Raw genomic sequence first — 21,250 nt, 5'->3', positions numbered from 1 at the left:
GTACATCAGTTCGAGTTGTCATACCACATTAGCACAGAGATACAGTTGTCGATTCAAATCCCATAGTGGTAGGAGTAGTAAGAGTATAAGCATTAATCAGAAAGATTAGGGTTTGAAGATGTTATTGAAGGGGTATAATCCAATGAAATAAATTTGGAAAGAGAAAAAAGATAGAGACATGAAGAATTCAGAAGATTAGAATTTGGTAGAACACAAAGAGTGGATGCACCTTCGCCATTGCAAACGATTTTGAGCCATATCATTCAAGGTCTTTAACCATTGATTGCTATCACCTCGCGAATCCCAACCAGGTAGTCTACACCTACTGTGGGAAAGAACAAACCAACTGAAGAGGAAATTAAGAAAAGACGTTGGAAGTGGATAGGATATACCTTGAGGAAATCACTAGATTGCATCACGAGTCAAGCTCTAACTTGTAATCTTGAAGGGGAATCAGAAAAGAGGAAAGCTGAATAACAAACTACATTGATAATTGGAATCAGATATGAAAAGGATGAACAGGAACTGGAAAGGATTGTTGAGGAAAGTGTTGGATGAAGAATGGTGATGGGCGGCTTATGCTCCTCTACGATGAGTAAGAGTAAGTATATAGCACAAATAACATAAGACATAGTGAACACATCTTAACATAACTAATTTCTTCCTCTCATTTAAACAAATGAATCTTTAAAATAACATCAGATTAGTCTTATCCGACATATAATATATTTGGATATAATACAGAAATCCTGGTGACACATCTAGTTAAGTTGAGTAGGTCACTTCCTGTTTCAAGTTTACACAATAAGTGACAAGCAAATATAGTTGGACTATTATAATTAAATGGCTTATACCTTCAGCCCAAATCACTAATCACATTTTCCTGTCGATTTAGAAACTCATTGATGTGCTCGATCAACTTGAGCTGTGAAACTTAGAGATTAATACAATTAGATATATCATATGTAAGAGGTTATCGAATGTCATCAAAAGATTCCTTCATTTACTCTTACTCAAAACTTGTGTCAGAACACTTTCTAGTTATTTATTAGATAGATACTGAACTATGCTAATTGTTTTCATCACTGATTTTGTTATATCGTATGCGTGCCCTGTTTGATATATGACGTGATGATCCCCGCCAATTAGGGGGGAGTGATTTTATCGATAGGATCCAATGAGCGGTCTTGAATACTTATCAGTTCTGCTTTCTGTCTAGCCCAGCCTGTAAAGTCCAGAACATCAATAACATCCTCTGAAATATGAATCATTATTCTCAAACATACTGAGTTTATATACCAAACAAACTGACCACATCGTACCATAAAATAGAACATAACATTTGTACAAGAATCAGCCAAATGTAACTGTGAGCAGGGGGAACAGTGATTAATGGACCAGGGATAACTCAAGAATGGAAAATCGTATAACAATAGTCTATGGATCAAAATGAAGCTTATAATAAGAGGAACACGAATATGAATAGTTTAGTTACTTAACAATGATACAATAGGAAATATACATATCATATTGGTCCATAAATAGTTCCCAAGAGTTACCATTCATAATTCTCTTCGGGATATAACAGATTTCCATTCAAGAGTTTCGTAATGTATACTGATTGTTTTGTTTGTATGAATAAATAATTCTGTCTCCGTTATTTGACTGTGAATCATGGATCAACTCATTTGTGAACATCTGTTGTGTCCTGATAAGAATAATGAATAGTAACATTTGGGATTCATTTATGCACCAATACTATGCATATACTTTTTATCGTATAATTGTTAAGTAACTTAACTATTCATCTTCATGTCCCTCTTATTATGAGCTTCATTTTGACCTATGAAGGATTATTATACGACTTACCGTTCTTGAATTATGCCCTGTCTACCATTTGCTATCTTCCTTATTCACAGCCATATTTGGTTAAATCTTGTACAAATGTTGTTTCCTACTTCATGGTATAATGCGGTCTATCTGGTTGGTATATAAACTCAGTATGTTTGCTACACATGATTCATATCTGAGAGGCTGTTATTGGTGTTCTGGACTTAATTGGTTGGGCTAGGCGGAAAACAGAACCAATGTAGTACTCTAGACTACTCACATGGATTTTATGAATCATTGATCTGATCTACAAATCATTGCTCTCTAATTGCCGGTATTATCACGTTATACATGAACAGGTCATCCAGGCCACAAATTATAACAACATCTATATATGTATATCACATGATATTTTCAATTAGATTGTCATCAATCTTTATCAGTCAGAATAGTTTATGAATCAATGATAACATTCAAATATATATTACATAATCAAATGTAACAATTCAATAAAACAAATTTACAATATGATGTTTAGATAGCATTCTTTCTTGGTTAGCGTTTTTTTGTGAGTTGGTTTTCTATGGGATGGGGTCACAAACCCTCCTCCTTTACCCGGGTTTGAGACCGGCAGTAACTCTAGAAGAACTACAGGCGGATAGAGCAATGTGGAAGTGGATTTGTTCTAGAAAACATAAGTTGTGTTAAACATTTCAAAGAATCTGATCATATATACATTAGTTAAGATGACAAGTGTACCGGCAGTGTAATGGACGAGAACATAAGTGAGAAACAATCTAGTTTATTGAAATAATAGATTATAGAATCTCTCAGTAAAGTATGAGAATCATACACTGAATACTTCATTTGCGATTTTCTATCATTTGTCCATCACATTCTATATGATTCTTTCAGTTCGAATTCCACGATCAGGATCGTGGATGCACACTGCTGAGGAGTCGCACAATAGGATGAAACGTCCGTTCAGTGCTTCCAGGTTGTCAATGATGATCTAATATCAATCGGTTCATGATCTCCATCAAAAGAAACATAACTAATCTCCACAACCCCATACTGATGATTCTTTCGTACTTGATATGTAACTGATTTTGATTTCTAAATACGATACATTCAATTTTGTACACTTAGTTCTATTTGAACTTAATTACTTAATTAATTAGTAGGAAATACCTTGATTTATATAAATTCTTTGTTGGTTGATTAAAAAAATGTTTATGAAACCATATAATCATTTAGTGAATCTGTTATATTTCGAGCGTTAGATTCTTGCTATGCCGTGTACTACTAGACTACTTGAACGATCGACCCAGCAACGTCGCAAGTGAGAAAATAGAAGACTAGTAAGTAGGAATGTTATTCCCCAAAACAGTATCAAATATAGTACAAAAATCTCATGTATTTATAGTTTTCGGCTAACAGCCAAAAGGCACATAGGGAATCCTCCTTATTCATCCAATAGGGAAGCTACACGTCGACATTCTAGAATGTTCCTCTAGCGGTGATTGGATGGAATGTCTTCGGCTCTTTCTGGGGCTTCTTCAGGCTTCCTTGGGTTTGCCAACGAGCCATCCTTACAGAATCAAAAAAGTTAGTTCCCAATAAAGTGAGTGAGAACATAATCAGTGATAACAAAATAGTTTTTTAACCCAACATTATAGAATATCTTGATAAAATCTAAGAACCATACAGTCAGTATTTCATTTACAAAATATTCAACAATTATCTCAGACTTTGTTATTCCATCATTTCCATACCAATCACTATTAATTCTCACTCCGTTCTGTTTAATCTTCGTAACCTTCTACCTCAAGGCATTTCACTTTCGATTGATGATATATCCTACTTATAAATATCTATCGGCATATACCATACCTAGACCACCAAGGAAAACCTGGAAGCACTGGACGGCCGTTTCGTCCTATTGTGGGACTCCTCAACAATGATGGTCTAGCTTCAATTGACTCATGCTTTCAACTATGCAACTGCTAAATCTCCACAAAAAAAAACACCTGATTATAATCATATGCTCACTAATGACTGACTTCATTAGATACTTCTTAGAGTTCTGGTGAGAAGCAGTGACCAGTGGAGTTCAAACCACGTCTGTTGTGCGATAGGAACTCACTGAAGACCATCGGTGAACGGTTTCTCAACTTTGTGGATTGGTTGAAGTTAGACACTAACACCATCGGATACCGGCTCAGTGGTCTGTCGGTTAAGTGCTCTGGCGCAAGACTGGTAGGTTCTGGGTTCGAATCTCGGGAGGCGGGATCGTGGATGCGCACTGTTGAGAAGTCTCACAATAGGACGAAACGGCCGTCTAGTGCTCTCAGGTTTCCCATAGCGGTCTAGCTTCAATTGACTCATGCTTTCAACTATACAAATACTAAATCTCCCCAAAAACCCCTTCTGATATACCATACTAACATTATACTTCTATTATGATAATCACTACAGTAACTAAGCTTAAGTTTTGTAGTACGTACCATTAGAAAAACTCTTGAATTTTTTTTTCTCAAAAAAACAAAAACATCATCATAAGTAATAATAAGTAGTAAAACCTAATTACAATACTTTCGTATTAATAATAATAGGCAGCGTCTATACTTAAGGATACCGCCAAAAAAACAATACGGCACCTATAAAAGAACTTTTGTCTAAATTAGAGCGGCACCTAATTCGTTTTTTTTTTTAAAAAAAAAGACGAATCACATTCTATACTGTCAATTCAATGATCAAGATGATGATGATCTTCATTATTAAATTTTTGGCGCCAAAATTCTAATCCAAATGATTCGATTATTATTTTTTTGTTGACTAGTGACTGCCAAATTGGAAATGATTGACATAGGAATGAAATAATGAAATCGGTTAATAGATTTTTTGAGAATTAAACCGGTAATTATCAAATTATTATTATTATGAAAAATGTTGAGATTTGATTGAGATCATGAATCGATTGATGTTAGATCATCATTGAAAACTTGGATGAATGTTCCATCCTATTGTGGGACTCCTCAGTAGTGAGTATCCACGATCGTGCCCGTGGGATTCGAACCTAGAACTTTCGATCTCTTCTGCAAACGATTAACCACTGAATCAACTGGTATCCAACAGTGTTACTAATCACATAGACTAGAGTATAATTTAACAAAGAGATCACTATGAAAGTGAAGTAATTAGAGATAGTCAGTAAGAAGTCCTATACTTTTTTATGTGTTGATTTAGCTTTATCAACAGAGTTTATTCAAAAACTTGATAGAAATGACGTTCTTCGTGAAATTCAAACTTGTATTCCTGTTAAAGACGTTGCAAATGTGTCGTTTATACGGATTGATACCATGAGAAATACCAATTTAGCCGTTGTACTGTTTTGTTCAGAATAAAAGATTAAATCACTGAAGGATTAATCAGTTTAATCCTATTGATTCCACAGAAAGACATTTACTGCCTATTTAAATATGATGTTGAATGATGCTCTAAATCACTGCCAGATCATAATTTACATACAGAGGTTTGCGTATTTGAAATTTTTAACCGCCAAATGACATGAAATATGGGTTAGAAACATCCAGATGAACTGAATGACTAAGATGGTGGTTGGAAGTAGTCGACAGGCAACCCTGGACCTAGCTTTCATGCTACTTGGCACTCATCAGAAAGGTGTACCTGTAATCTTGAAGGAACTGACACTCCCTGTGTGATTCAGTTTCACAGTCAAAGACGTTACCACTAAGCTATCCTGAATTGAATAACTTATATCTAGTTAGTAAAAGTAAACTATGACTAGTCACTGACAAACAAACGTTCAGTAAATATGAATGAATAGTTTATAATCTAAAATAGATGTATTCACATACAATATATTGTTTGTTTGGATTATTAATTAACTCTTCTTAATAAGATTCACTTGGTGTTGTTTACTTGTATCTTCCCATTGTTATTTAGGACTGCAATTGATCAGGCTCTTGTTGGCATATTTGCATCCTGTGCGGACTGCCTCGATATTGCTTGAAGTCACAAACATTATAAACAAAGATGGATACTGGCTAGCAGTGGTACAGCTGGATGTGCGTGAATCTCAGCCGACGAGTCCCAGGAAGGACGAAACTCACGACCTGGATTCCACTGCTAACCACTATCTATCTTTGCTGTCTTAATTAGGTTATTGTTTGGTTTTTTTGAAAAATCAATGTTGTTTCTATCGACTCAGCTTAACTGATATTCTAACTCTAACGAATTATTTCAATGAAATACCATTTCATCTCAATTCCTTTTTGTTTACATTCATTTCAGTTGTTTCTTCGCTGATGAGTATTCTTCTCAAGAATTCAGTGTCTTTAAGAGATTTGATGATACTTTTTCCTTAGTAAAAGTCGATTTTTGAATTTGATAATCGCGCTATGACCTTGAACTACCTTTCTTGTTCCTGTTTGAGTTATCAATATACTACAAATAACTGTTCATTTTCTGGGAACTATTCATGTAAAGTCCCCTTGGTGTTGTTTACTTGTATTTTCCCATTGTCATTTAGGACTGCAATTGATCAGTCTCTTACTGGCATATATGCATATTGTGCGTATTGCAACGATATAGCCTTAATTCACAAGCTTTGTAAACAAAGATGGATAGTGGTTAGCAGTGGAATCCAGGACGCGCGATTCGTCCTATTTGGGACTCGTCAGCTGAGATGCAGTTACATCCAGCTGTACCACTGCTGGATGTGTGCCTGAATCTCAGAGTTTATGTTCACTCTGGGACTCAAACCCAGTACCATTCGCTTTTGCTATAAATGATTCATATCTGAGAGGCTGAGATTGGTGTTCTGGACTTATATTGCTGGAATAGGCGGAAAGCAGGACCGATATAGTACTCTAGACTGTTTGCATGGGTCTTATGCATTATAGGTCTGATCGACAAATCACTGCTCTCTAATAGCCGGTATTATCACCATTCCTGGATTATGCTCCCTTATTCACAACTACAGTTAGCTGGATCTTGTACAAACGTTGTTTTCTATTTTATGGTACTATGTGGTCAGTTTGTTTGGTATATAAACCCAATATGCTTAAAATAAATTATCCATATTGCTGAGGCTGATATTGATGGTTTGAACTTAACAAGCTAGGCTAGGCAGAAAGCAGGACCGATAAGGACTCTAGACTGCTCTTACGGGTTTTGCGTCATTCGTCCGATCGATAATTCACTTTTCTCTAATTGGCGGTCTTATCACGTCATACATTAACTGGGCACACAGGCCACAAGATATAACAGATAGCTACTCATAAGACTGAACAATTGACATAAATGACCCAAACGAAAGATATAATAAAGGCAAGATCACTTGTTTGAAGAATAAAGCTTGAAAACATCAATAGTCCCAATGGTCAACTATCTAACGAAATCCCGGCACAGTCTCATTAAACTTGGTTGGTGTTTGCCAACTTAAGTCACTTGTATTGTGGCCGAAACGTCAGTAATACCATACAAAGAATGAATTAACTGGACAGATGTGCGTTACAAGTTTGAAACATAGACGTTTGGAATAGAGGATGTTCTTAGGTCCATAATGTTCGGTTAAAAATCTATTTGAATAATTGCTAATGCGTATTGGGTTCACCAATCGGACAATAATAAACGGCCAAAGCAATACGTGACACCAGTCTATGAACCAACTAATCTGGTATTTGTCTCCATAATTTCACTTTACAGAGCTAATATGGTTTGTTAACCTGAACAGATCTATAAATGTTCCAGACTGTTCGTTACATAAAATCTATTCATCACAAATATATAGATACCAAACATAGTTGTTACAGCGTCTGACTTTCAAGATTGACTTCAACCTAACTCATTTACTAAATATGTGGTATGGGTTACTTATATCCCCATAAGTAGTATATAACGATAGTCAGGCATTAAATGTATTTCAGTAGAAGATGATAAGGAAAGAACGGGAACGGAACGCATTTAGTATGAACATCGAACAATGGAATCAGAGAAGATGGACTGATATTTACAGAAGGAACAATCAAGATTGAGACAATTGATTGATAATTTGCAATTTTATGCTCAAATACATTCGATTGTCATCACCTGTGTTCTTATTCACTACAAATACTTTGACTTGATCATGCAAATGATATCACCAGCATAGAAACATGAATACAAACTACTGTTTTACATCTGCATACGTTTCAACCTATACCATTAAACATATATACATCCTTATCCTCTTTATCATATAACTACCATCTTTGAAATTGTTAAACATTAAAAGAAAATAGTTGAAAGCATGACTCGATTGAAGCTACACCAACATGGAAAAACTGGAAGCACTGGACGGTCATTTCATCCTATTGTGGGACGCCTCAGAAATGCACATCCACGATCTCGCCTCGTGAGCGAGATTCGAACCCAGGACCTACCACTCTCGCGCTAGAGCACTTAACCGATAGATCACTGAGCCGGCAAACGATGGTGTTTATGTCTAACTCCAACCAGGTTTTCCCCAATGGTCTAGCTTCAATCGACCCACGCTTTCAACTATGCAAATACTAAATCTCCACAAAAACATTCCTTCTGATAATTAGTAAAAGAAAACCCAATAACTTATTAATATTCATAATGTTTACTATAAAAGAAATGGATCATCTTAGCAATTAATAAACCGAATAATTACAACACCACTATACATACATACATACATACATACATATACGTACATGTATCCATTTGTTTAATCTCTGTTTCTTTTTTAATAAATCGAAGAAAAACAAGTAAATAAGTAAACAAATAAACAGAACAAACGGAACAACAAAAAAAGAGAAAACAGGGAGAAAAAGAAGTAAACAATAACAGCAATCATAATTATATTATAATAATAATTGTATGATCAGCAATAATACTTAGATCACAAGTAAAGTAACACATGCATAAACAATAAAGGTAATACAATATAGACCTTTATATATATAGAGAGATAGATATATAAAAGTAGTAAAAAATAATAATAAGTAGTATACATTTTCTATATTATTATTACTATTATTATTAAAAAGGGTTAATTGTATCTTATTTGAATTTAGGGAGAGGGGGGTCAGTCAGTCAGTCACAACATAGAACTTCGTACGTACGTACATCAGTTCGAGTTGCCATACCACATTAGCACAAAGATACAGTTGACGATTTAAATCTCATAGTGGTAGAAGTAGTAAGAAAGGGGGAGGGGGAAAAAAACAAACAACCCAATATTGTAAGCCATAGTAAAATTCACCGTTTATTATTTTTTTTTTAGTAACCGGTAGTGAATTACAATTATAGAATAGACTATTTATTTAAATTAAATTTTAAAGGCAAGAGAGATGAGCAGATAGTGAATAAGGTAATATAAATAAGCATTTACATTATAAAGTAGGGAATGAAAAAGAAATAAAATGATACTCATCCATTGTCAATTCCATCACCACCTCCCCCACCTTCATCTCTCTATTGATTTTTCATACAACTCATTATCATTAATGAACAATATACAATTGATTTTGAGCTTCAATATTTGTAATATGTGCTGGTATGGATATATATGTATACCTTAACAACTGCCACATTACCTAATTGTTCAAATCAAAATAGGTTGGGGGTAATCATATGGTAATTAGAGATACATTAAACGGATCCATAAAACATGTTTTGTTTTAAAATTATTGAACAAATCTTTACAATTCAATTAATCTATACATTAAAAAAGGGGGGGATTTGCAGAATTTTGAGAGATAGAGAGAGGGGGAAAAACTGGCAGAAAAGAAAAAGAATGGAACTGGAAGAACCTAAAAGAAGTATGGATTGAAAAGGAAGAATGAATGTTTTATCTACACATATATATGTTCATTCACAGAGAGTGTGTGTGTGTGTCATCATTCATACTTCAAAGATGCACAGTTACAATGAATATACAAATACTCACTTACACACTTATACAAAAAGAGGCAATTTTAAATGTAGAAATTTAAAGAATTACAAATTTTGTAATTTATTTATACAACATTAAATCATTAAATGTGTATTTATTAAAAATTAAAAAAACAAGACACTAAAGGGGTAATGAAACGAAGGCATAGGAGGGGGGGTGAATAATAATAAAAATATATAAAATAAAAGCCTAAAATTATCAATATTATAAATAAATAAATAAAGTTTACTTGCTTTCTCGCTCTCTCTCCTTCTCTAATGATAGAAACCCCCACCCCATATTATCATCAGTAGTAATGTTGTTGTATGGCACGGTGATTAACATTCCTTTTCTTAGAACATAATAGTAATACATATCACTAGTTTTATTCATGTATAGTAAAATCAGTATGTGTTGTGTGTTACTACCCACCCACCCACCCCCCTCTCTCTCTCTCTCTCTTCATGTTACATTTTTCCCCACTTTAGAATAATGTGCACCCAGCCCCCCCACACACACACACGCTCACATATCATCATCATCATATATCTACAATTTCACATAGTTATTCTTCCTGAAGAGGAAAACAAAATCACGAATAAACAAATAAATATAAGGCATATATATATAGTATAATATTGACTATTATTATTATTAGTAGTATTTGGTGTTTCACAATCTTTTCTTTTTCATCTCTTTAGCATATAGAAAAATATTTCTTTATATATAATACAAAGGTAAGGAAGGGGAGCGACAAAAAAATAATATACATATACGATGAGAAAAAAAAATAAAAAAAAGAGAAAGGAAAACAGGAACGATGAAAGCTAATCAACCATACAATGAATGATACATAAATACATACATTCAAATTAGATAATTACACAAACGAATAAGTTTCTACTTTATGTATGTGTGTGTATGAGAGAGAGGGGGAAGAGGGGGGGGGTAAATGGACACAATGAGTAGGCGAATAGTACTATTAGTAGTATGTAAGTAATCAGGGGGATATAATAATAAGTAAATAAATATAAACAAATAAATAAATGTTTATATATATAATATCTTTTGGCGCTATAATATAACACAATAAAGTATCCAATCAAATAAATAATCATTATGTAATAGAATATAATGATGAAAAAAAAGAAGTACTGCATAATTATTAAAAGTAGTATATGACAAAATAACACTGGTTGTACACTATTAGTTACCATGATGTATAATAAGGGTGGACATACAATGAAAAAGAACAACAACCGGTACAATAAAATAAACATTCATAGGTTTCATAGAATGTGGACTTTGTGTATATATGTATATTCAATGAATGAATGTATCAATCAGTTGTAACAACCGGGTAATATAATACTTATATGGATATAAGTAGAAGGAGAGGACAATAAGTAGTACATGTGTATAGATAAAAAAAATCCCTAGATATGATTGTGTACAATACAGAATGAATTGAATTTGTTAATGAGAAAGGCTAATGAAATACATATACAAGCATGTAGCAGAAAGTAAATAAACAGAGAGAGAAAGAGAGATAGAGAGGTGAAGAGACTGCACACCAGATAGCACAATTCTTACCTTCCTTTTCAATATCATCATCATCGACGTCATGATGGTGTTTCTGTCCACATACTACACACATACATCAAATGATGTAACATATTGTCCAAGTAACAATAAAAGGGAAATAATGGAAATATACATTTTACACTTAATTTTTTTACTGTACACACAATCATAAGACATTGTAATCGATAAAAATCCAAAGACGCTTATAGGACCGCAATGACAAAATTGTGATTTCGACTTATTTGAGGGTTCGAAAAACAGGAAACGGAAAAAAGAGCAACTGCAAAAAAATACACCTACCCTTCCCCCCCAACTTTTCTGTGAAGGGCTAGGGTAGTTGGGCGATGAACGCAACCACGGATAGAACAAAAGCACATATTAGTCAACTATAAAAATAGGCATATTCAATTATATGTTTGAATATTGAAAGAAGAGAGAAAGAATAAAACAAGAAAGAAAACAAACAAATAACAACAACGATCATTGACAAGAAACTATGTAATACACACCAAAATAAAAGAAAACAGAAGGCCACACCGACCGACATTGACAGATGCACACATACACACACACAGAGTGTAAAATGCAATCATGATCTGTAGTTCATATAACAAATAATAAATAGGCAAAATTAAATCATTAGAACTGAATGCATAACATTGAATAAATAAAATAACTGGGGTTCAAGAATATCTTTTTTCTCTCTGAATATATAAGAACAATTATGAAAAAAAAAACTTTTGTATACCCAAACAGCTGACAAAGAGAAAAACAAAGTTCCCTGTGGAAAAAGCAAACAGGCAACATTTGTGTACATCATCACACGAAGAAGGGAAGGGGGCGCTTGAAGCACATATACACACACACAAACACAAACACTTCTAGTTCTGCAATGAGAAAGCAGATACTGTCGATGATATCGGTACAGTATTGCTATTATTATTGTTGTTGTTGACATGACTATTAAACGATGATATAGTAGAGGAAGAAGACGATAATGATGATGATGACGAAGAAGAAGAGGAGGAAATAAATTGAGATGATGATGATGAAGACGGTGATGAGGAACAATGATGATGATTTAATATTGCGCATTGATTTGTACAATTACGATTATTTGTCAATAGTAATTCATGATTTGTACATGTTGGTAGAATTTGTAAACTACTCGATGAGTCTAAATCATCAATAGACAAAGGAGTGAAACTTAAACTATGCAAATGATTAGTTGGTAACATGGAATAATTACTGCTATTATTATCAGTAGTAGTAGTTAGTCCATTTGTTTGATGACAATAGCTCAATGGTGTTATGTTATTGTTTTGTTCGCATGTGACAATACCTCCTACAGAGACACCGCTTACTCCGCCACAACTGTTAGGAGTGTGAAGAAAATTAAATGTTGACGAACTAGAACTACCAACAGGAGTTATTGGGAATGGTGAACCACACACAGAACCATTAACTAGGCTTCGATAAAAACGTTGAGCAACTTGACTTGATGGACCTTGAAGAAAAAAAGCATTAAAAAGCATAATTGTAACTGGATTTCTAAACTACAGAACTATATAAATGTGAAGCACATATAGTAGAGAAAAGTGAACATGTGCCCATCACCTGACAGTATGATTCTGTACCCCAAGAGAAGAAACAACTGCTTGAAATTGGTTACATATAGCCTTTTCTTTGAGGTAGTTCTTAAGTTACTGACTGGATATACCTATGAAACCTTATCAACAGCAACGGAGAGAACAAAATGAGAAATATTGTTTTTACAGCTTACTTTTTCTAAACTGCCGTTCCTTACGTTATGGGATGGCAGTATCGGGTGGGGAACTGTTGGCTGTATAATGAAAACACCTAGATACAATCATACGCTTAATATACTCTACAACAGGAATTTACCCTTAAACCTTGAATTCGAATCTTTTAGTCTAATTGTCATTCAACCAGCATTCCTAAAATAAGTGTCCCAGCTAATATAGCTTGATTAGATCATCATGACACACAACTGCTATCAGGTCTACACATATTTATACACTATCAAACTAATAATTGGGCAAAGTTAGATAATGGCTATCAGTGCGATCTAAGACGCACCTTTTGCCCTGCATCGACAACGGAAAAATTGAAATTCTTACAGCTGAATTATGGTACATAGTCGTTGCAAATCCCAGAGATTGTTTGGACTCAAAAAGTCAGTGGATAACACATTGGCCATTTGAGTCAACAGATACTAGGTTCGAATTCCGATTTGAATGTCAACATTACTAAGGTGTAGTCACATCTAGATGTCTAGTCTTAAATAAGACAAAACACAATTTCTTGATTCCATTGCTAACCACTATCGAATTCTGCTTCTAAGTAAAAATGGCAATATCGAATCAATCCATTCAGAATGTACACATACCAATTGTCTATTTATTTATTTATACACATAAATATTGGTACAAAGAAGCACTAGATATATATGCGCCGCACAAATCTTATTCGATTTGTGTGAGGGCTGTGATACTGCTCAGGTGCCCAAACCGAAACAGGTGATTTTCTTAAGGGGCAACACCCGGAGCCTTTGACCTAAAGGTCCGATCCACAAGACAGTGGAACATCGTGAGGAGATTCATTCCCATGGTAGCCAGTCACCAACAATAAGTTAATACGCCATTTGTTCCTTCAGGATCCTGGGGCCCATGTGCACCATTGGTTTGTAATCAGGGTTTTCTAACTCCCCTAGGTAGATCCTCCGTGTCCACCGACCCGGTTAAAGAGCCGGACATTGGCTTTTAGTCCTCTCAATTTCGCTAACAACACCACCACGAGAAGGCAATGAGTAGGAATTCCCTGGCAGAGGCTATATACGCGCGGTCATGTGAGAGCATTTCGAGAGGGAGATCGGACTCTCCCCACTCTCGGCCGTACCAGGGCATTTAGGGGCCTACCAATTGTAGACCATAACATAACAATAACAATGGGAACATTCAAGCTCTCTCAACTAGACAATCGTTGATATTATTATCATTCATTTTTCTCTTATTCTACTTCACTACTGAATTACATTTTATAATGAAAAGAGATATAAATCTTAGTTATTAGTTTACAATAACTATCATCATGTAATATATAACTCTTAAGCATGACTCAGAATTGCATTCCATATGACTGATACAATTCACGTTGCATATTAGTTTGTTCATCTTACACATCCTTTATGAGTTTATATGGATGTGCTTACATTTCTCTATTAGTCTGCTGTTTCCATTCCACCTACCTACCTACTTACTTACACCTTTAGAAAATGTACTGATTTTCTATTTTCTACATTCAATTCATATCAATCATATAGCAGTAAACAAATGGATTCTCATCGGGTTTTTTCTTTGTGTGCTCACATGTTTATATATGTTTATGATAAATTCGATCTCTTCTTTAATATATATATATATATATATATATATATATATATATATATATATTGTCACCCCTGTTAGATGAACCCTCTGCAATGAAATGTCTATCAATTAATGTTGTGATTATTGAGTAGAGATGTAGAGTTATTTTAGCTTAACCCTTTGTCATAGTAACATACTATTTGTATGTTATTTTTTTTAAATAAAATGAGTATAAACTTAAGGTACCTTTGTGTTCTTCTTGTGTCTGTGTGAGCTCTCCCCCCAACCAAACACACACACACAAACAAACCTATATACACATATATGTGTGTACCATCAATCATATTAATCTAGTTGTTTCATTTTTCTCATCTCTTAAATTTTTTTTCACAAAAAAAGGTTTTTTTTCTTTTTGAAAACTTCGTATGACACTTTGATGTTATTAATTAATTTACTAATTACAAATGAACAATTGTGATTTTTTTGTAGAAAAAAAAACCCAATAACAATAGTCTCCAAATAATGAAGACACCAAGAGAAGAGATTAGAATGCAGAGGAATAAATTGAAATTAAAACAAATCTGATGGTCGCCAAGATGGAAATTGAAACTCAAGAAGCGCTGGACAGCGAGGCGAACAATATCACAAACATTTAACACAGTCTTTCTTCAGGATACTGACAGACTCAAGGAATTCAAGTTAGCCCTCCACAATAGGTTCCAGGCATTTCATGAGCTACTCAATGGAGAGGGAATTACCATGAAGAACAACTAAAGAGGAATCAAAGAGGCAATCACTTCAACATGTCAGGAGGTTCTGCACCACAAGAAGCACCATCACAAGGAAGGCATCACTATTGATACACTGAATAAGATTGAAGAAAGGAGGAACAAGACAGCAATCAATACCAGCCGAACAAGAGCAGAAGAAGCCAAGGCATAAGCCGAATACACAGAAATAAACAAGGAAGTGAAGAGGAGCATCAGAACCGACAAACTTGAATATGTGGGAGATTTAGCAATGACAGTGGAAAAGGCTGCAAGAGAAGGAAACATGAGACAATTGTATGATACAACAAAGAAACTCGCTGGAAATTACCGTAAACCAAAACGACCAGTGAAAAGCAAGGAAGACAAGGTAATCACCAACATTGAAGAACAACGGAACAGGTGGGTAGAACACTTCGAAGAACGCTTGAATCGATCAGCTCCACTGAACCCACTCAACGTCCAAGCAGCACCCACGGGAACCCCAATCGATGTTGGTCCACCAACAACTGAAGAGATCAGCATGGTCATTAAACAAATCAAGAGCGGCAAAGCAGCGGGACTAGACAACATCCCGGCAGAGGCACTGAATGCAGACGTAGCAGTAACTGCAAAGATACACCACATTCTCTTCAGTAAGATTTGGGATGAAGAACAAGTATCAACAGACTGGAAAAAAGGACTTCTGATTAGGATACCAAAGAAAGGCGACCTCAGCAAGTGCGATAACTACAGAGGCAACACTCTTCTCTCAATACCAGGAAAAGTCTTCAACAGGGTATTGTTAAACAAGATGAAGGACTCCGTAGACACCCAACTTCGAGATCAACAGGTTGGTTTTCGAAAGGATCGATCGTGTGCAGACCAAATTGCAACTCTACGTATGATTGTGGAACAATCAATCGAATGGGATTCATCACTCTACATCAACTTCATTGACTACGAGAAAGCATGTGATAGCATGGACAGGAAAACACTATGGAGGCTTCTTCGACACTGCAGTGTGCATGAGAAAATATTCAATATCATACGGAATTCCTATGATGGATTAAACTACAAAATCGTGCATGGAGGACAGCTCACTGACTCGTTCAAAATAAAGGCCAGTGTCAAGCAAGATTGCTTACTCTCACGCTTTTTCTTTATCCTGGTGATCGACTGGATCATGAAGACGTCAACATCGGAAGGAAAGCATGAAATATAATGGACAGCTAGGATGAAGTGAAACGATTTAGACTTCGCAGATGATCTGGATTTTCTATCACACATACAACAACAAATGCAGGAGAAGACGACAAGTGTAGCAGCAGCCTCAGTACCAGTATGTCTCAATATACACAAAGAGAAAAGCAAGATTCATCGATACAATACAACATGCACCAATCAAATCATACATGACGGAGAAGCGTTGGAAGATGTAAAAACCTTTACATATCTGGGCAGTATCAATCATGAACACGGTAGATCTCATGCAGATGTCAAGGCAAAGCAAGAGCAGCACATTTACAACTAAAGAACGTCTGCAACTCAAAACAACTGTCTGCGAACCAACACCAAGATCGAAATTCTAAATACAAATGTCAAGATAGTTCTACTGTATGGAGGTGGAAACTTGGAGAACTACGAAAGCCATCATCCAGAAGATACAAGTATTGATTAACAGGGAAATATTAGTTTTTGATTGAGATAATAAACCGATCGATCTTATACCACCGTTGAAAACCTGGAAGCACTGGATGGCCGGTTCGTCCTAGTGTTGGACTCCTCAGAAGTGTGCATCCACGACCCTGTATGAGTGGTTCGGACTCAGGTCTTCCGGTCTCGCGAGCAAACGCTTAACCTGTAGTGAGAAGCCGTGACCAGTAGAGCTAATTCGTGTCATGTAGAGAGAGGTATCTACCTCAGACAATGGAAAATGGTCGCGCAATTTCGTGGATTGGTTGAAGTTAGATGCAGGCTCAGTGGTCGAGAGATTAAACGTTCACGTGCGAGAACGAGGGCCTTGGATTCGAGATAATTTTAAAACCGAAAGTTTGAGGAGAAAGACTAAAAACTTCTTCATCAACATCTCCAAGCATTTATTACAATAATCACGTGAATTTTTCAACCCTTCACAACTATACAAACGATAACCTAATGTGAATATCTATGATATTCAATGAAAAAAAATAATTATATAATATTGACTTACGACTGGCACGACTACCTGTACGTGATTGTTGCATTCCATATTGTTGAGCCATGTTAGCAAGCATATCAATCAACTCTTGACTAATCTGGAAAATGACAAAAAAATTATTTTTAATTACGTTAAATTACATCCTTAGTTTTTTTTTACTCGTTCAATACATTTAAGATGTGTAAATGTGTACGTGTATGTTATTTTGACAGTACACGTTGAACAATCAAACGCACATCATCAATGAGATCACGCAAAGATTAAAGCTGGACAATTATTGCAAATCTGGAAGTGTTATACATCCGTTTCATTCTTCTAAAAGAGTCCCCCAACCGAGAACCGAACTCATGATATTCAACCTTCCATGAGAACACCTAAATTAAATAGATTCACAATATTTTGAGACTATCTATCATTGTATTAGGTAAGTACATTCCTTACATATAACAAGACTGAATTTCGATAGTCCCGGTTCAGTGATCTAGAGATCAACGAAACCGCGAAGGTCCTTGGTTTGATTCCCTATGGAGTGGCCATAAATATGTACTGTTGAGGTGTCCTATACTATGACAAAATGGGAAGATTCAAACAAAACAATACTAAGTGAATTTCAACTTCACCCCATTGCACAAGAAAGTGGCTATCAGGACTCAGTGGCCGATTGGATAACGCGATGGCGTTTGAAGTGAAAGGTACTGGGTTCGAGTCCCAGAGTGAACATCAACAACTCTGGGATGCAGGTACATCCAGCTGACGAGCCCCAAATAGGACGAAACGCGCGTCAAACTGGATTCCACTGCTAGCCACTAGCCACCTTTGCTTACCATTATTATGTTATGTTTAAATATAATTACCATCTATTGTGTACCAGGTTTTTTAGACAAGTGTATTTGGCTTCAAACCATACACTAAAGGTAAGGGCTAATGATGTTATTTAGTTGGCTAAATTGAAGTATATGAAGTGAAGTTGGAAAACATACGTCCCTTGGTGGTTAAAAATTCAATGTTTTCATCACAAATCCCTTTATCTCCTTTATCGAGTAAAATTATACATATTTGTATTACTATGATCTGTTGAGATAAAACAGATGAAAGAATTTCGCCCTTCATTTATTAACTTGAAGTAACCCCAACTCCAATTGACACATACGTTCGTCAATCAGTATTATCAAGACTGTTTCTCTGAAAACCAACTACTTGAGTTTATATACTTGAGGCTTTCAGTGATACTTTTTTGAGCAGAGAGACTAATGTGTGCGAGCAAGCGAATACAGAGATGGATTCAGAGTCAAATTGAATCGAGGCGCAGCTAAGCAAAGCAAAGGCAACTATTAAGATTAGAGAATATATACACATATATGGGAAAGAGAATGATTCATCGAGCGATATCTAAGTGATTAACATTTAAAATAGAGTGAAGATTATGCGTGTAGGCTGTCACATTTGATCAAGTACACACGTTTATACAGATATGACAGTGATTATAAAATAATAAAAAGAAATAGATGAATGGTACTGTTTGAATAACATAAGTTAATTGAAGTGTTTGACGAAATTAACCATAAACAAAATTAATTGTAGGAGAGTTGCTATAAAGTAAGATACATGTCTGTAAATTTGTGGATCATTTGTTTTCCAATGTTCATTTTTGTTGGGGATGTTAAATTCACAGAACTCACTTGGTAAATGTCTTATTTTTGTAATTTTATTTTGAAAAGTTGAATTTCTTTGTTTTCGCGCCAAAAGCGCTCATTTTCACCTTCATGTCGTATTTCCCATTTGGGAGGATCTTAAATGATATCGGTTCGTTGTACCTTTTAGTGTGCTATTTATGTAATGCTTCCCCAAGGACAATTTTGTGTTGTATATATACATCTGATTTCTCCCCCTTGCGATTGCTTGTACTTCTGGCTACTTCCAACTTGGACTTCTTACTCTAGTTAGCTGGGTCTAGGACGAGTCAGAATAGCTAGCTTATCGGTCTCTGGTCACAAGTCTTTCTTCCATTCGCTGACTAAGTGAATTCGAAACCGCTTCAGACATAACAAACTTGTATGCAGTATCAACCAATTTAGGGCAATTAATTTCCTGTCTATTCACTGTGTAAGTGCTGCATATAAATATAAAAGCGTGATTTTCACTGAACATTTCATGTTAAGTTCTAACTTTCATCTAAGTTGCTGTTTTTTTTCCTTTTCACTCGATAAGTTGGAATGCGTTACAGTGGTCCGACGTGTTCAACAGAAGACATACCCAGATAGCTCTGGTTAATTAAAACCACGTGTCTAGTGAAAATTACACGCTATACGCAACATTCATGAACTGAATGAAGCCCACAAATGCCCTGGTACGGCCGAGTGTGAGGAGAGTCCGCTCTCCCTCTCGAAATGCTCTCATATGACCATGCGTATATAGCCTCTGTCAGAGAAATCCTATAAGGAATCACCGGATAATTGTTTTGTTCTAATATAAGATTAAGCAATCATGTGCATCCATTTATTTATTTATTTAAACACATAAATATTGGTACAAAGAGGCACCAGATACATATGCGCCTCACAAACATCATTTGATTTGTGTGAGGGCTGTGATACTGCACAGGTGCCCAAACTGAAGCAGGTGGTTTTCTTAGGGGGCCATACTCGGAGCCTTTGATCTAAAGATCTGATCCACAAGGCAGTGGAGCATCCGTGAGGAGGTGCAGTCCCATTGCAGCCGGTGGTAGCATCCATAACTTTACCGGGAGTCCAATACTAAAACAAAATAGTTATCTAATGCTTCTTGATGATTTTCAATAATGATCTAACCAAAACCAATCTGTGATGAAAATTATGAGAATCATGTCTTAACCATAACACAAACCATTCTTAATGCAATAAACAAAATGTAACTTACTCCTGAAGCCGGAGAATTACGTAGTAGACTAGCTAATTCTTGCATTGATGATTCTTGTGGTGATGAATTTTTCCTATTTAAATTATATTCATCAATATTGTTCATATTATTATTATCATCATCATCATTCATAGTACAATTAACATTAGGTGATAATTTAGGAATAATATCTAATGTTGTATGATCATCAGTAAATGAAGTCGATGTTGTTGTTATTGTTTTTATCAATGATCCTGATAAAGGTGTTAGTTTTTTTGATGACGACGACGACGATGATGTTGATGACATTAATTTAGGCGGTGGTGGAGTTAATGGTTGTTCATCACCAATCCCTAATCGTAATGATTTTTTAGTCATTAATTTATTTGAAGTATTCCATTCATTATTACCACCATTCAGTGAATGATTTTTAATAGATTGACCAGTAGGATTTGGATGTATATTAGTTATAAAATTACCATTATTATGATTATTTGGATTCTGATGATGATAATTAGGATGTGAAAACAAATCGATTGAATCTTCATTGAATGTATTACCATCAAAATGTGGTAGACTACAAGCTGATACACTTCGCCGGGAATTATTAACTGGAGTTGAACTGAATTGAATTGTAAATGAACAAAAAATAAACATA

General features: G+C 35.2%; 1 protein-coding gene across 1 annotated transcript in view; it reads right to left on the bottom strand.

Moving 5' to 3' along the window:
* Nucleotides 1-10,356: 10,356 nt before the first annotated feature.
* The window catches only part of Smp_152430 (hypothetical protein), a gene marked incomplete at both ends in the record, with an annotated part of 42,580 nt that continues 31,686 nt past the window's right edge, over nt 10,357-21,250 (bottom strand). The window contains 5 exons of the mRNA XM_018790471.1: nt 10,357-10,373; nt 11,393-11,446; nt 12,495-12,890; nt 17,731-17,815; nt 20,614-21,214. Of these exons, the coding sequence (XP_018646284.1) occupies nt 10,357-10,373; nt 11,393-11,446; nt 12,495-12,890; nt 17,731-17,815; nt 20,614-21,214 (1,153 nt within the window). The remainder of the gene's footprint in view (nt 10,374-11,392; nt 11,447-12,494; nt 12,891-17,730; nt 17,816-20,613; nt 21,215-21,250) is intronic.

The sequence above is a fragment of the Schistosoma mansoni genome (genome assembly GCF_000237925.1).
Source record: "Schistosoma mansoni, WGS project CABG00000000 data, supercontig 0097, strain Puerto Rico, whole genome shotgun sequence".
NCBI lineage: Eukaryota > Metazoa > Platyhelminthes > Trematoda > Strigeidida > Schistosomatidae > Schistosoma > Schistosoma mansoni.
Note: the sequence above shows the minus strand (reverse complement) of the source record. Positions and strands in the feature narration are given on the sequence as shown.